The sequence below is a fragment of the Schistosoma haematobium genome, chromosome 2 (assembly GCF_000699445.3).
Source record: "Schistosoma haematobium chromosome 2, whole genome shotgun sequence".
Classification (NCBI taxonomy): domain Eukaryota; kingdom Metazoa; phylum Platyhelminthes; class Trematoda; order Strigeidida; family Schistosomatidae; genus Schistosoma; species Schistosoma haematobium.
In genome coordinates this window covers 2,865,087-2,882,354 of record NC_067197.1, presented here as the reverse complement: position 1 = coordinate 2,882,354, position 17,268 = coordinate 2,865,087, and the positions used below count along the sequence as shown (strand labels likewise).

The 17,268-nt window shown below is 37.9% G+C and overlaps 1 protein-coding gene across 2 annotated transcripts in view; it reads left to right on the top strand.

Moving 5' to 3' along the window:
- MS3_00006035 (uncharacterized protein) overlaps window positions 1–16,936 on the top strand; it is a 48,184-nt gene extending 31,248 nt beyond the window's left edge. Inside the window, exons 1-8 of one of the 2 annotated variants that reach the window (XM_051214135.1) lie at window positions 58–1,321; window positions 2,574–2,854; window positions 4,883–5,115; window positions 9,517–9,752; window positions 13,342–14,566; window positions 15,402–15,494; window positions 16,288–16,428; window positions 16,484–16,936. In XM_051214135.1, coding sequence (XP_051067264.1) covers window positions 2,734–2,854; window positions 4,883–5,115; window positions 9,517–9,752; window positions 13,342–13,345 — 594 coding nt within the window. In that variant the 5' untranslated portion in view covers window positions 58–1,321; window positions 2,574–2,733 and the 3' untranslated portion in view covers window positions 13,346–14,566; window positions 15,402–15,494; window positions 16,288–16,428; window positions 16,484–16,936. Of the gene's footprint in view, window positions 1–57; window positions 1,322–2,573; window positions 2,855–4,882; window positions 5,116–9,516; window positions 9,753–13,341; window positions 14,567–15,401; window positions 15,495–16,287; window positions 16,429–16,483 lie in introns of those variants that run through there. The other variant, XM_051214134.1, reaches the window with a different exon arrangement.
- Window positions 16,937–17,268: the final 332 nt, after the last annotated feature.

The window sequence follows — 17,268 nt, the reverse complement described above, 5'->3', positions numbered from 1 at the left end:
CAATTGATCAGTCTGTTATGGGTATATATGCATACTGTGCGGATTGCCTCAATATAGCCTAAAGTCACAAACTTTTTAAGCAAAGATAGATAGTGGCTAGCAGTGGAATCTAGTTTGACGCGCGTTTCATCCTGTTTGGAACTTGTCAGCCGGATGTGCCTGCATCGCAAAGCTGTTGTTCACCCTGGGACTCAAGCCCAGTACAGTTCGGTTCAAACGCCATTGCGTTAAGATTGATAAGTTATAAAAAGAAATTTGATTGATTCATATACTTTAGGTTGTTTTTTGTTTATTTTGGTTAGCGATCTCGTTTAGTGAAATTGTTTTCTACAGGATAGATTTGCTGACCTCATACCCAATCCTTCTCCTTTACTCGGTATTAGGACCGGCAATAGTCTTAGAAAAGCGACAGATGCTTCCTAAGTGAGGACCGGAGTCAGAAAAGGTTGCTCACTTTCTCCGTTTCATTTTCTTCTGGTGGTCGACTGGATTATAAAATGGACGGCTCAGAATCATATATAAGATTTGGACTTCACAGTTGACTTCATTCTATCCTATACACATCAACAAATGCAGATAAAGAAACAAGTGTAGCAGCAATCTTAGCATCAGTAGGCTTCAGCATACACAATGGGAAAACCAAGGTAATCAAATACGAAACGGAGAACACCAACACAATCACATTTGATGGAGAAACGCTGGAAGATGTGTAACCTTTCACATACCTGGGAAGCATCATCGATGAACGAGGAGGTTAAGATGCAGACATCAAGACGAGGATCGGCAAAGCAAGGACTGCATTCCTACAATTGAAGAACATATGGAACTCAAAACAATATCGAAGTGAGGATCTTCAATACGAATGTCAAGATAGTTCTGCTGTACGAAGCTGAAGCTTCGAGAACCAACCATCATCAAGAAGGTACAAGTATTTATAAATAGTTGTCTACACAAGATACTGAATGTCCATTGATCGGATACCATCAGCAACAGTCTTTTGTGGGAGAGAACAAACCAGCTTCCAACTGAAGAGGAAATAAAGATGATGAAAAAATGAGAAAAAGACGTCGGAAGTGGATAGGACACGTATTGAGGAAATCATCGAATCGAATCCCGAGGCAAGCGCTAACATGGGATCCTGAAGGGAAACGAAAAACAGTAAGAACTAAAAACATACTTCATCGGAAACTGGAAGTAGACATAAAGAGGATGAATAATAACTGAAAACAACTGGAAAAGATTTCCTAGGACAGGGCTGGATGGAGAATGCTCGTGAGTGGCCTGTGCTCCTCCTTGAGAGTTAACAGGTGTGAGTAAGTAAGTAAGTAACGTACTTCAGATATAAGTTTAAAGTTCGTGCTAAGGCTGTTGTCTAAAAGTATAATAAGGGCTTCACAATTAAACCTGTCAGCTCAGAGACAATGATAATCTACACCTATGGCTTGATTCATGTTAATCACATCGAGTCATTGAATCATGGTTGAATACACTACGATTTATGTAAAAAGATGATAGTGAGTACATAGTTTTTCATCTCATGGTTTTAATTTTGTGTTCAATTTGGTATCCAATAGTTCTTCGTTAAAGAATGCAAAATTACTCTAAAGATTTCCTTCGTAACATTTCATATTAACTGAAGAATAATCTTAAACTAAGATAAATGGTATAGTGGATAAGTGCTCGCGTGTGAAACTGATAGGTTCTGAGTTCGAATCTCGCGAGGCGAAGTCGAGGACGCGCACTGCTGTGGAGCCCCACAATAGGACGAAACGGCCATTCAGTGCTTCCAGAGTTTGCCACGGTGGTCCAACTTCAATTGACTCGTGATCTCAACTGTTGAAATCTTCTTTCTTGTTCGTCTTTTAGATATTTCAATTGTAATGTTCTGAAATCGATATCTTTCTATTATGTCATATGATTAAGCATATTTATTACATTTTCAATGACTTTGGTTGAGTTTTGTTCTCTGAGCTGGATGGTTTGGTCGTGGAGCTTTCATCGTTCTTCTGAACGACATCACCAGCACAAACTTTAGATAGAAATGAAGTGTTTGAATTTCTCCATATGCGTTTCACAGCTTGTCCTGTCGACCTCGATGTTGATTGGTTATTGTTGACTCTTAACCAGGCTTAGAAGCCTGGCACTCAGGTCAATCAGCAATCAACAAGCATATTTAAATCAATGCAATTTACCAACCAATCAGGAAAATCATGCACAAATATAGGAACAAAAATCAAACCAATGGGAGACACAACCAAAACAAAGAAGTAAACAATGACAAACTTAAGGTCGATAAGAACCAATCAACATCGAGGTGTACAGAACAAGCTGCGAAACGCATATGGAGAAATTCGAAAACTTCACTTCTATCTGAAGTTTGTGCTGATGATGTCGTTCAGAAGAACGATGAAAGCTCCACGACCAAACCATCCAGCTCAGAGAACAAAACTACACCAAAATCATCCACCTGAGCTACAAATCTTCTCCACCATTTCATTTTCGATGACATATTTAAAAAGAGATTCAGCTTTATAATGTGTCTACATGATTTTGATTTTTTTTAATGTATTTAGAAGACTACAAATTACAATTCAAGAATTAACTAATTCTAAACATGAATATGAATATAAAATAAAACATTTACAAGAGACTATAAATGATGAAAGAGAGAAGTTAGCTCATCATCATCATAATGAACCTATCAATGCATCATCTAAATTGACACAAGAATTAATGAATTTAGGCAATGAATGTAAAGGTGAAAGACATCATGAAATTATTGATAAACAAAGAGAAGCATTAAGTCAATTAAGACAACGATTACGTGATCAGTATATGTATATAACACCAAAAGGTTCGTTTTGTGAAGTTGAATTTATGAGTTGATCTAAACTAGACCATCAATGAAAACCTGGATACACCATTGAATCAGTGTTTTAACTTTGACCAATCTACGATATTGTGTGACCACCTTGCAGTATCCTCAGTGGATAACTGTCTCATACCTGATGAAATGCTGACTCAGCGATCTAGAAGTTAGGCGGTCATGCGCGGGGCCGGCGAATCTGGGTTCGGGTTTTGAATTCAGGATTGTGGATTCGTACTTCTGACAAGTTTCATACTAGGATGAAATGGCCGTCCGATGTATCCAGGTTTTCAATGGTGGCCTTAGTTAAAATTACAGAAATTCGTTTTATCATTTACAAAAGACAATTACTAAACTTACATTGTAGTTTGTTTGCTCAAAAGATTTAATATTAAATACCGAATTTTCAGTATATAGTACAGTATTTCAATAAGTTCATCTTAGTCTTTAACAATTGATTGATCACCGAGTGGTGATCAATGTCATTTGTATCAGGTCCTTCTTAGTGCAGAGCGACTACTACCGACCAAGTTGCAATGTGGCCACTAGTCTTGGTGACTCGACATTGAGTGCACTTTGTTGAGAAAAGATGATGATTTAAGGTAGTTAACAAGAAACCCTGGGCACAGGTTTAGTGCTATTTGGTACTCGTCAGTAGGATATACCTGAAATGTTGCATACCTGCAATTCGTCCACTAGACTAATGGCAACATTGCAACTTGGTCGATGGGATTTGATCCACACTAAAAAGGACCTAACACATGACGTTGATCACCACCCAGTGGTTACTCAATTGAGAATGCATCTCAGTCCTACAGGAGGTCAGTCGCGGCTCGGATAGCTCAGTGGTAACGTCTCTGACTGTGAAGCTCGGTGACACGGGATCGAGTCTGCCAAGGAGTATCAGTTCCCTCAATATTACAGAAACGCCTTGTTGACGAGTGCCAAGTATCACGAAACCTGGGTCCAAGGTTTCCTGTTGACTACCTTCAACCAATACCTTATCTTCTTAGCCTTCTCATATTTCACAAATAAAAAAATCTTTAATGAAACCTTTGTAATCAAGTAAGTATTTATACAACAGATTAGGTGAGGCCTTAAAACCTATTCTATTCATTATAGACCTTTTGTACTTTTGTTGGTGTACATGGATTCTAATGTATCTGAATTTCCTTCACCCAATAAGAAAGATTTAAATGAAGTGGATATTTTAAATCTGATAAATGAACACCTAGTTGTTCTCGAAATTTCAAATGTCTATCGACAGCTACAGTGATAATAATATCAAAACATTTATCATTTACCATAATAATTGTCTTCAATACTCTAGGTTACAAGATAAAACATTTTTTCAGAGGTCCAGGAAAACGTTATGCGGCATAGCATTGAATGATCTCTAATAAATAAGGATCTATTCATCGTAAAGTTGTTGCAACCAAATGTCCTGGTACGGCCGAGAATGGTGAGAGTCAGCTCTGGAAATGCTCTTACATGGCCACGTGCATACAACCATTGACAGGGAAGTCCTACTCACTGCGTTCTCGCAGCGCGGGTGTTTTTTATGGATTCGAGAAGACGAAAAGCGAATGTTTGGCGCTTTAACCGGGTTGATGGACACGGAGAATCCATATAGGGAAGTTGGAAAACCCTGATTCCAAACCAATGATGCACATGGGCTCCAGAATCCTAAGGAAACAAATGGCGTATGAGCCTATTTTTAGTCACTGAATATCATAGGACCTCATCTCCTTACGTTTCACTACTGCCTTACAGATTATACCTTTAGGTCAAAGGCTCCGAGTGTGGCCCCCTAAGGAAACCACCTTGTTCGGTTTGAGCACCCGGGCAGTATTCCAGCCCTCACATGAACCGAATGATTTATGTGACACATATCTATTTGGTGTCTACTTGTACCAACATTTATGTGTTTAAATAAAACGAAATATGTAGGGATTTATAAATGGTAAAATTATTGAGAGATTTTACTCAAGTTATTACTATTATTTATATTTACAGGTAATACAGAAAGTGATGAATTAATCCTTCAAATTTCTAAACTTAAACGTGAAAATGCTGAATTACGTAGCAAAGCACTACTTGCTGAAGTAGTACCATCAATAAAAGCATTAACAAATAATTCTACCCTTGCATTGAGTGACGTCAAGAATGGTGATGATGATCAAGTGACTGGTCAAAAATCACCAAACATGGATCATATTGGTTTGAGAAATGCAATGGATGCTTTATACGTTAGTTTTGTTTTTTAATTCATTGTGTAACAGATCATTATGATTAGCGGAGGCTTTTGAAGTTTGTTCACTTTGAAGAGTGTTAACCGTTTAGAAGTGAACACATAAACCATTGAATCCAAACTCCAAATAGCCTGATATGACCGAGAGTGGGGAAAGTCAACTCTCCTTCTCGAAGTTCTCTCAATTGGCCACATCCATACGACCACTACGAGGGAAGTCCTACTCACTGTCTCCTCGCGGAGGTGCTGTTTACGAAATTATTACCATTATAACTTACTTACTTACGCCTGTTACTTCTCGTGAAGGAGCATAAGCCGCTCACCAGCATTCTCCATCCAACCCTGTCCTGGGCAATCCTTTCCAGCTCCTTCCAGTTGTAATTCATCCTTTTCATATCTGCTTCTACTATCCGACGTAATGTGTTCTTTGGCCTTCCACTTTTCCGCTGCTCTTCAAAATTCCAAGTTAGCGATTGCCTCGTGATGCTGTTTGATGATTTGCGTAATGTATGTCCTATCCATTTCCATCGTCTTTTCCTAATTTCCTCTTCAGCTGGAAGTTGGTTTACTCTCTGCCACAGTAGGCTGTTCTTTATGGTATCTGATAAATGGGTGTCAAGTTTCCTGTGTAGACAACTATTTTTAATTACTTGTACTTTCTTGATTGTGGTTCTTGTAGTTCTCCAAGTTTCAGCTCCATACAGTAGAACTGCTTTGACGTTCGTATTGAAGATTCTTACTTTGATATTGGTTGAAAGTTGTTTTGAGTTCCATATGTTCTTCAATTGTAGGAATACGGTCCTTGCTTTGCTAATCCATGCCTTTACGTCTGCATCTGATCCTACTTGTTCATCGATGATGCTTCCTAGGTATGTAAAGGATTCTACATCTTCCAGAGTTTCGCCATCAAGAGTGATTGGACCGCTGTTCTCCGCTTTGAATTTGAGGACCTTAGTTTTCCCTTTGTGTATACTGAGGCCTACTGATGCAGAGACTGCTGCTATATTGGCTGTCTTTATCTGCATCTGTTCGTTTGTACGCGTTAGGAGGGCTTGGTCATCTGCGAAGTCCAAATCGTCTAATGGGTTTTGAGCTGTCCATTGTATTCCGTGTTTTCCTTCAGATGTTGAGGTCTTCATAATCCAGTCGACCACCAGAAGAAAGAGGAAGGGAGAGAGTAAACAGCCTTGTCTGACTCCGGTCCTTACTTGGAATGCATCTGTCAGCTGTCCTCCATGCACTACTTTGCACTGTAGTCCGTCGTATGAGTTCCGGAAAATATTGACAATCTTCTCAGGAACTCCGTAGTGTCGAAGACGTTTCCATAATGTCCTCCTATCTGCACTATCGAATGTCTTTTCATAATCAATGAATTTGATATATAGTGACGAGTTCCACTCAACTGATTGTTCGACGATGATCCGTAGTGTTGCGATTTGGTCTGTGCATGACCGATCCTAACGGAATCCAGCTTGTTGATCTCGAAGTTGGGCGTCTACTGCATCCTTCATCCGGTTCAGCAACACTCTGTTGAAGACTTTCCCTGGTATTGACAGTAGTGTTATGCCTCTGTAGTTTTCACATTTGCTCAGATCTCCTTTCATTAAAATCTTGACGAGGTGTCCCTCTTTCCAGTCCATCGGCACTTGTTCCTCCTCCCAAATCTTTTTGAATAGAAGATAAAGCATGCTTGTGGTTGCTTCGATGTCTGATTTCAGTGCTTCAGCTGGTATGTTGTCGGGTCCTGCTGCTTTCCCGCTCTTGATTTGTCTGACGGCCATTCTAATTTCTTCCGTCTTTGGTGGGTTGACATCTATAGGAAGATCTATGTGTGCTGCTTCGATGTCCGGTGGATTCATTGGAGCCGGCCTATTCAGGAGTTCCTCGAAGTATTCTACCCACCTGTTACGCTGCTGTTGAATTTCGGTGATTGGCTTGCCTTCTTGTCTTTGACCGGCCTCTCTGGTTTACTGTATTTCCCTGATAGTTTCTTCGTTGTATCGTAAAGCTGTTTCATATTTCCTTCTCTAGCAGCTTTTTCTGCCGTCGTTGCTAGTTCTTCCACGTATTTCTTCTTGTCGGCTCTAATGCTCCTCTTCACTTGTTTGTTTGCTTCTATGTATTCAGCATGTGCTTGGACTTTCTCTGCTCGTGTTCGGCTGTTGTTAATTGCTGCCTTCTTGTTCTTCCTTTCTTTGATCTTGTCCACTGTTTCTGTAGAGATCCATTCCTTATGATGGTATTTCTTTAGACCGAGAACCTCTTGACACGTTGAAGTTAATGCTTCCTTGATGCCTTTCCAGTTGTCCTCCATAGTAGTTTCTCCTTCTTTCAGTAGATCTTGTAAGGCTTGGAACCTGTTGTTGAGAGCTATCTTGAATTTATTGAGTTTGTCAGTATCTCGTAGGAAGACTGTATTGAACCTTTGTAGTGCTGTTTTTCCACTTGTCCAGTTCTTTTTTAGCTTCAGTTTTAAATTGGCCACAACTAGGTGGTGATCTGAAGCTATGTCAGCTCCTCTCTTGCTTCTCACATCTTCCATTGTCCTTCCGAACTTTTTATTAATGCAAATATGATCTATTTGGTTCTCTGTAGTGTGGTCCGGTGAGATCCATGTAGCCTTGTGTATACGCTTGTGTGGAAATATTGTGCCTCCTATGACTAATTTGTTGAATGCACACACATTTGCAAATCTATCTCCATTTTCGTTCCTCTCTCCCAGTCCATGTCGTCCCATAATATCTTCATATCCGATGTTGTCTATTCCGACTTTTGCATTTAGATCTCCCATTAGAATGGTGAGGTCCTTTCATTAGCATTTATCTATGATTGACCGCAGTCGCTCGTAGAATTGATCTTTAATGTCGTCGTTGCTATCATTGGTGGGTGCATAACATTGGATAATACTCATTAAGATCCTCTCCTTCTTTGTTTTGAATGATGCTTTGATGATTCTGGATCCGTGAGATTCCCATCCTACAAGTGCATTTCGTGCTACTTTTGACAGCATTAGAGCAATTCCCTGAGGGTGTGGAATATTGTCCGCTTCGTGACCGTTGCTATTTGACTGGTCTTCCCGATCTCCCATATTGTCCGGACGTTCCATATACCTATAAAAATTGTTGCTCTGGTTGTTAGAAGTGGCATCGGCCTCGTGGCTCTCTAAGAAACTCGGCTTACATCGTGAGGCGTGATAGTTCTTCTAAATGAATACCTTCCAACTCCCAAGGCAGAGTTTAAATGGTTTGAAATATTTTTTCTGACCAGAGTTTTTTTAGCGAGTTAGTTTTCTACGGGATGGGGACGCTAAACTCATGCTCAACTCTTCTCCTTTAGCCAGGCTTGGAACCGGAAGTAACTCTAGAAGAGCTATAGGCGGAGTTATTATCATTATAAGCCTTGACGCAAAGGTATTAATCGAAAGTGGAGCCTATAAAACGCTTCAATTCTGATTTGTGACTTGTCAACTGGGGGTACTCTCATCTCTCAATCAGAATTCACATATGTCAACAAAGATTGTTTAAAACACATACTCAAATTTCAACTAGGGGATGATAGAATCTCTTACAAATCATTTATTAATCATTTACAATAAATAAATATGGTAATATGATATGTGAAATAATTGTCTCTGCTGTCTATCTTTTGAGCTACTGAACATTTATAGAAGTCCTTACAATGCTAAATTTATCGTATGTAAATACTGAATTATGAACATCTTGTTAGCACTTTGGAAGCCATTGTAATTAATATATTACCTCGGTAAACATATCACTGAAGTCTCACTGAACACAAAACCACCATTATTCACATATTTGTTCTTAAAAAAAGACACTGTTTTACTCTGTTGTGAAGTTACCTACACCTTAATAACTCTTCTAGATGTGGTATACTTAATGAGAAATATTGTTTCTCGTTATTTCAACAAAATACATTGATGAGATCATGTACATTTTCAAATTTAGCTGGTTGATATGTAAGTCTAATCATAAATCTCATATTAAGCCATATACCATAAATATCGTAATAAGGCTAATTTATATTCATGGTGTACTGCACTTAATCATTCCTCGTATTCTTATGGAGGATAAAAGACAAGAATTTTGTGTGGACTGAAGAGTACTAGCATAACAAATTCTGAACATCAGTATTATTGGTCCAAGTACAGTAGAGCTGAGTAATATCAAATATCTGTAAAAAATTAAATTGAAATCATACATTTTCTTTATTGGTAAGTAGTTAACCGCTTTCAGTCATTAAATACTGAATGGAAATAGTCGAGTATCATGGTTGAATCATTTAAAATGTACACACCTAAGCAACTAACGTCTTATATCATATGATGTATGAGACCAATAAATGACAGATTCTACATAATTATTTTTGATTTTGTTAACAGACTTCAGAAGAATGTTATTTAAATCTAGCCCGATCAATATCAAGCCGTTTAGATTTAGATAGACTACCAGGTCAAAGATCACTTATTCAAGTACCAAAAATAGAAAGGGAAACAGTTAGAAAAGAGCGCCAAAATACAATTGAACTATTGTCACAAAGAATTGAAATATTAAAAAATCAACTTCAACATAAAGAAAATTTACTTAGTGAATATGAACGTGATATGAGTCGATTAAAGTAAGCGGATTTTCATACTTTATTAATAAATAGTTATGTAAAACAATTCAGTAACTAAGATGGTGGTTGAAGGAAGTCAACAGGAAACCGTGGACCTAGGTTTCGTGCTACTTTGGCACTTGTCAGGAAGGTTCATCTGTGGTCTTGAGGGAGCTGATGATCCCTGATGGATTGGATCTGGTGTCACTTAGCTTCACAGTTACAGACGTTAGCATTGGGCTATCCGGACCTCGACTAACCTCCTGTAGGACCGAGACGTACTCACAATTGGTTGATTACTGGGTTTCCTATTGACTACTTCCAACCAATACCTTATCTCAACATGGTGTATGCAATTTTGAGTCTCCTAGACTAGTATCCACATTGCAACTTGGTTGGTAGTAGTCGCTCTGCACTAAGAAGGACCTGACACAAATGACATTGATCACCAATCAGTGACAGTCAATCGTGAATTCAGTAACTCTATTTCAAAAGCATAAATAATTTACAGTTGAACTTAAAGACCATATTGTAATTAGAGTTTTATAGCTCATTGCAAATAAGAATAGAAAAAATCTTCACAGCTAGGTAATAGGACACAATTTGTTACTGTTTCATCTCCATCAGTTTTCACCCATGATCCGATTAGGGATCGAACCCAGGACTGTTAGGTCTCGAGGCAATCGGTTAACCTTTAGTACGGGTAATAGTCTAGTGGTTCAATTCCAACTTTATTAGACTTCCGATTTAATGCTACGATCACCCAATCAGTGTGTCATCCACGAAGTAAAACTTGTATTTATGTACACAGGTTCAATTTGCCACAACCCACCATTATCACAGCGAGATTCAATTGTCAAGCCAAACCTTAGGATTGTAAGGGTAGAAACAGTACCGGTGATGATTTAGAAGATAAGTCATTGAAGATACGACTCAAAAGAATATAAATTAGTGAAAAACACGAAAAAAGTTATAAGGGATTTAGAATCTCAGAAGTTGACGGGAAACAAAACGTGGATGCACCTGTGCTATTTCAAACGATTTTGAGTCACATGATTCTGTCTCCAAGCACTGATTACGATAATCACATGGATCCAAACCAGATAGTCCTTACCCACTAACATGCCTCGTTCGGGTTGTAAATAGCTGCATAAATTGATTCTGTGTTGTGGTTTAACCACCTCTAGCTTTCTTTCAATCAGCCCTAAACCAGACAGCATAGCCCATCAAGGTAAGTTGTGGTTTAGCATATGTAATACATGTCTCAATCACCTCGGTTGACCATGAAAATTTAATACCTCATTAATCGACTTGCCAATCTTACCTGGTACTCTATTCCTATCCCACTTATTGCTCACTCGATGGTCCTAAAATATATGAGCACCCCTTCCAACACACCTTGGATCGAATACTAGTAGTCTACAAATATCGTCCATTCTTGATACCCAGGCTTCACACTCATAAAGTAGGCCAGAGCAAGCTGATGCGTAGCAAACTCGTCCTTCGGTTAGCAGATTGATATCTCGTCTATTCCACCAATGATGTAGTTTAGCAAAAGCAAACCGAACCTTTAGAATACGTGCAGAAATTTCGTCGGACACCACAACATGAGGACTGGTGAGACTTCCAAGACAACTGAAGTGGTCGACATACTCAATTACTTCACTCCCGATCATTGATTCAAGCGCTGACGCAAGCCAATCCTGAAGCAACATTTTGCATTTCAGAGAAACGGACGGTATCCCAAGCCGGCTCCCATTGTTGCTTAAGGTGTTCAGAAGATTCTGCATTTTGTCACTCTCCTGACCAAAATAAATATATCATCTGTGAATTCTAAGAGAACAAGTGAATCTCTTGGTAGAAGACTAACTCCTGAAAAATGAGATGATAAAAGTATTTTCACTAAGAGCGTGTCTGTGAAAAAGCTAAGTAAAACTGGGTAGAATTGACAATCCTGAAAAACTTGTTTCAATGATAGTTCTCCATGAGCTCTAATTTGATCAATAATCTTTGGGTAGAAAGTCTATACAAGGGTAATGCAAATTTTCAATACTCCTTTCAATAACAGACACTGCCCAGAATCCCACGATCAACAGAGTCAAACTGCGCCTTTAAGGTTGACGAATGCAACTATAGTCGGACGTCGTAACGCATGTCTATGTTCCCAAATCTCCAGAAAGGTGAGTATTTGGTCTATACATCCACGTCCAGGTATGAAACTAGCCTGATTTTCTTCGGTTTGCTCTTCGTGAGCTCCAATCAGACGTCTAAGTATTACCGGGACTAATACTTTAGACACTATATTAGTTAAACTAACTCCTCTGTGATCGTCACAAGTGGAGTCTTGTCCCTTCTTATAAATCGGGATGATTGACGATCGAGACGAGTCAAATGGAATTAAGTCCATTTTCCAAACTTTAGCTAAACTTTCAGTTAATCTAAGTGCTAAAACTGGACCACCATCCTTAAAAATCCCAGGGCTTAGTCCCTCAGTTCCTGCTGTCATCCCTCGCTTTAGATGAACTATTGCTTTTTCAACCTGAGTTGTAGGACATATCAATTTTTCATTCAGGTCGCTTGAAGATAGTGGGCGACTGAAGTGTGGCTGAAGGCCAGTTTATAGTTCACTAAAGTGTTCTGTCCACTGATTTAATCTCCCAGATTGGAAATGAATAGTAGTCTCGTCATTTTTCAAGATAGTTTCACTAACAGCCAGAATTTTAAACAGGCGTTTCCTTGATAAATATAGACAGCTATCTACTACTATTTGACACTGCTGTCTTTTCATCTCTTTCGCTCTCCTTACCCACTACTGTCTACGACCACTGCGTTGGCTTTTTATTGATCTGCATTCAAGCTTTCTTCGCTCTTCATCGTCTTCGGAGCCATATAGGATGACTTTCCAAGTACCTGTAAATTATCTAGTTGCCGTTAAAATCCACTGATTTTTTAACGTTTTGATTAAAGTGTCTGAAAAATATAAGTGCTGTTTCCATAGCTTTGAAAATATCATGCCAAGCTACTTCGGGATGGATGTCACTTTCATGATTGGCTACCTCCTTCTCTAGGTTTTCCTGACATATATACCCAACCCTATTATCATCAAGAGGTTTTATTGAAGTGGGTTTCTACGTTCAGTAAAATACAAAAAATTACTTGCTCGAACTGAAGCAGAACCAGAATCTAGACATTTTTTCTGCATTGGGCGACAGTTTTCAATTCAGCCTCACCAATGATGGTTGAACACCATATGGTCTTTTTGAGTCTGTCGTTGTGATAATTCTGAGGTTGGTGGATGTCTTTCTTGATTCTTAAAGTTGCCGTTTGCTAGAAATAGTCGCAACATGCGGTCGTCATTATCAGTTTTCGGAGCCACAACACCGTGCAATCCCCCTAATTGCCTTTTGGTTTGATTCAGTTTACCTACTTAAGAATTGAGATCACTTGTCATTATTTACTAAGAGCGTTTAGCCTTTCAAAGGACGTTGAACAGTTCCTTATAAAATTGATCTCTAACTTCGTCTGAGGTGAAACTAGTGGTAGCATAGGCAGAGACAAGGAAGAGCTAACGGTGTGTTTCCTTATCTTTCCAATCCTTATTTACTTACAGATAGTGTACAATCGACCGCATATACAAATCTATTCATGACCTTGATGCCACACATACAGAAATCAGGCGACGGAAATTAGCAGTGGCGTTTCCAGATACACAAATGCAAATCGTGTCGTTAACAGGAGAGGTCAAATGGATAACTATATTTGTATCCTGTGTGTGCATTTCGGGAACTCAAAATACGTCGGTGGCCTGAAATTCTGGAGTTCTAGCTAAAGAAGTCTGTTATCCTATTTAACACAAGATTTAAACAATAATAACTCTAACAAATAATTCAAAGAGTAGTGTTTGGAGATCAGGAATTATAAGCTTATTTGCGCATATCAGCCTATCTGCTGTAACTTTGTTATCTGCGCTATCCAATAAATAGACGGCGGCGCTTCGTGTTGCCTCCCGGATTTATACTCCGTTGACGGCAGAGACCTAAAGAACAACTGCTTGAGGCTGGTTGCGCACAGCTTTTTTATGAGAAGTTTTGATATGTTAGCTCGGCACTTCAATAGGCTTCAGTGATGGAGAAAGAAACCCTTGAAGTTATGTCAAGTGTGAGATTTTTAGGCTTGACTTTGTTCAATCCCTTACTTTGAATTTGAGTATGTAGCGTTTTCGTAGATGCTAGTTGTCCGAGGCAAACACCTTACTACCGTCACCCTCTTCTACATCCAGCTGTGTGACTTTGCCAGTGAAACTTAAGTTGCTGACTCTGGTCCAGACATTCTTCAGCCAACCTTCTCGGCATGGTAGGAACTAGGGGAACATGCGTTCTGTCCAGTATAACCCGGCTTAATCATCACGACAAGCAGTCCTGACCACCACGTCAACGTAACAGATGATGTCAGGAAGGTCACCCAATGACCACCAATGATAGCTGTTTTATTCATGATATTCTTGGGAAGTGTTATACTAGGAGGAAATTGTTGTGTAGTCCTCTCCGCTTTTCACCGGCGTTCAAACTGAGACCAATCTTTGACAAATACAACATAATGACTATGCCAATCTCCACAAAACTTTAACTGTATCAATCAAACAATTTTGTGTATTTCTGTTATCGTTAAGACAAGCTGAAGCATTGGCAGATGCAAAAGGTGAACAATTAGATCAATTCATTAACGAATTACGCTCGAAAGAAACAGAAATTCAATTATTACGTCAAAGCTTAGATAGAACGCGTGAAGCATTATTGAATGAACAACGTTCAGTAGCTGCATTTAAAAAGTCTAGAGTAAGTTTTGATTGTAAACATATGTTAGCTTTTGGTCAATGTATTATTCAATATTATCATACAGCAGGGTATACGAATTAGTGCATGAATACAGGAAACGTCCGTAAAAACATACAAATAAGTCATATTATATTTAGACTTGGTAGAGCAAGTACATACAAATATTTGGTTAGTTGACAAATACACCATATTAAACAAGTACATTATGTATTGTTAACGGTTTGTCAACTGGGTTCACCAACATTTCACTGATATTTAACAAATGTTATAGGTTTCAAACTATAGATATTTTTAGAATTCGTCTTAAAGGAATCGTCAATACTGTCTCAAATGTATTCATGCTATTCAAATATGTGATAAACCTTTGACAAAGTCAAGCAGGTCAACTATATATCTATGATCATCATTATCTATTTTTTGGATCAAAAACATAATAAAAACATGATGCTAGCTTTCTTTAGAAACTCTAGATGTTATGAGTAACCCATCAGATTAAAGATGACAAGACTAGCATGAAAAAAATATACTTATCAAATGTAGATATGTTGAATGGTAAAACAACTAGACTCGCCATTAAGGAGACACAAGATTCATTTTAATCGGGCAATTGTATGCTCAGAAGTGGACCAAGTGAATGATTTCATGCCTTGATTAGTTAAGTTCATCAGTATCGAATACCTACTGAATCATTAATTATTTATCACTATGTGTTTATTTTCCATTAGGAGTAACAGGCGTAAGTAAGTAATGTGTTTATTTAAAATCATATTTGTCATGTTCGATTTAAATTAAAACAGCTTATATTTATGCTTTAGTTGTTTATTTTTCGTGCTAGAATTCAACACCAACTTCGAATTTCAGTTCAATTAAGGTAATTCCCTCGCAGAAGAAACAGCCTCGCCAGTCATGCAATGAACAAACCGACAAGGTGATTAATTGAAGTAATGTTGTTGCAAATATATATATATATAATAGTTGAATTCATGAGTCGATTGAAGCTAGACCACCATGGTAAAGCTGGAATCACTGGACGGTTGTTCCGTCCCAATGTGGAACTCCTCAGCAGCGTGCATTCACGATCCCGCCTCGCGAGATTCGAACCCTCGACCTATCGGTCCCGCGCACTAACTCTTGACCTTTAAACCACTGAGTCAGCATCCAACGATGTTAGTGTCAAACGTCTACCGATTCACAAAATTACGCAACGTTTCATCATTGTCTTCGGTGAGTTACTATCTCACAACCAGTGGAGACAACCGGGTGCATCGTGAGATATCTAAATACGTATAATCTAGTTACTAAATAGTTATACAATAAAAATATACGTAATAACAGTTCATAAATAGTTCCTATAAGTTATTCATAATTTATTCTTCTTTGGACACAAGAACTTGCAGCCTACTCACACCTTTTACTTTCATGATCCATATTTTTCAATCAGATATCTTGCCTTCACTACATGTGGATCATATCTTGTTGAACAATCAAGTCGACACTTTTAAAGTTGATTACTCAATATTAAGTGAACTACACGATATAAGTGATATATGAGTGACTGGACTGTTAATTCTGCACTTATATAGCTGAACTTAATATAGCGGACTTTAACTCTAATACATGAATCGGTCGTGCCACATATCTTTGCCATTATAGCATTCATGTTACATTTTGTTTCAGATTTAATTTTTAACCATTCTTGTTTTTTTTTTGAAACAAACTAGGAACAACGTCAAAGGAAAGCTATTCAAGAGAAATTAAAACGGAAAGATTATGAAATTGACACATTAAAAAATCAATTAGAAGAGCGCGACAAAAAACTTCAATTGTTATCAGATCAAACAATGAAAATGAGAATACAAATGGTAATGTTTAAAGTTTAAATCATATGATATTTCACTGTTCGCTTCAATATTCTAGGGTTTAGACGAGATTTGAACAAGGAAAACACAATTATGGATCGACTTAATGTAAATTAACTTTCTACTGGTCAGAGTATGAAACATATTACAGCCCCATTCAGCAATCTCAACTTCTGTCGTACTTCGTATTTTTCTCATAATTATGAATATATTATACTGCGGATTTACTTATTATTCATGTTAAAAGACACAATAAGTTTCGTAACAATAAAAAATCATCTATTACGAATAAAACAAGTTTTTGTCTTTAGTGCAAAGAATTATGAACCAATACAGTTACGATAAACATGCGTAAACTCTAAATTTCTGTTATTCACATTAATATTCTAATTAAAAATTATAAATACTCATAGAATGAACCAGTCTGTTTTCAATAAATAATCTGGGTAAGTTGATATTTTTATGAAATAACGAAGACAACTTGATTTAAAATGTCGTGATACGGTAGTATGTCTTATAGGCGAATAAATGTAAGTTGGACAATATGAAACAAGGTTCTGTTATAATCTATACTTTGTATCTCTGTCTATATTGCAGATTATTCATAATTATGGGAGGTTAAAGTCCTTGTGCTGATGAACTAAGAAACTTACAGATTAGAAAACTTTTTATTCCTGATCTAAGACACTGACAGAAGAACACTTAGAGTGAATCATTTTAACAAGGTTGAACCTAAAGTAAATGTTGCGTATTTTCCTCACGACAACTTACAGACTGCTCACAAGATGTTTTTGCACATACCATTGTACATATTTGTTTATGATCTCTCTGTAGATGTTTGTT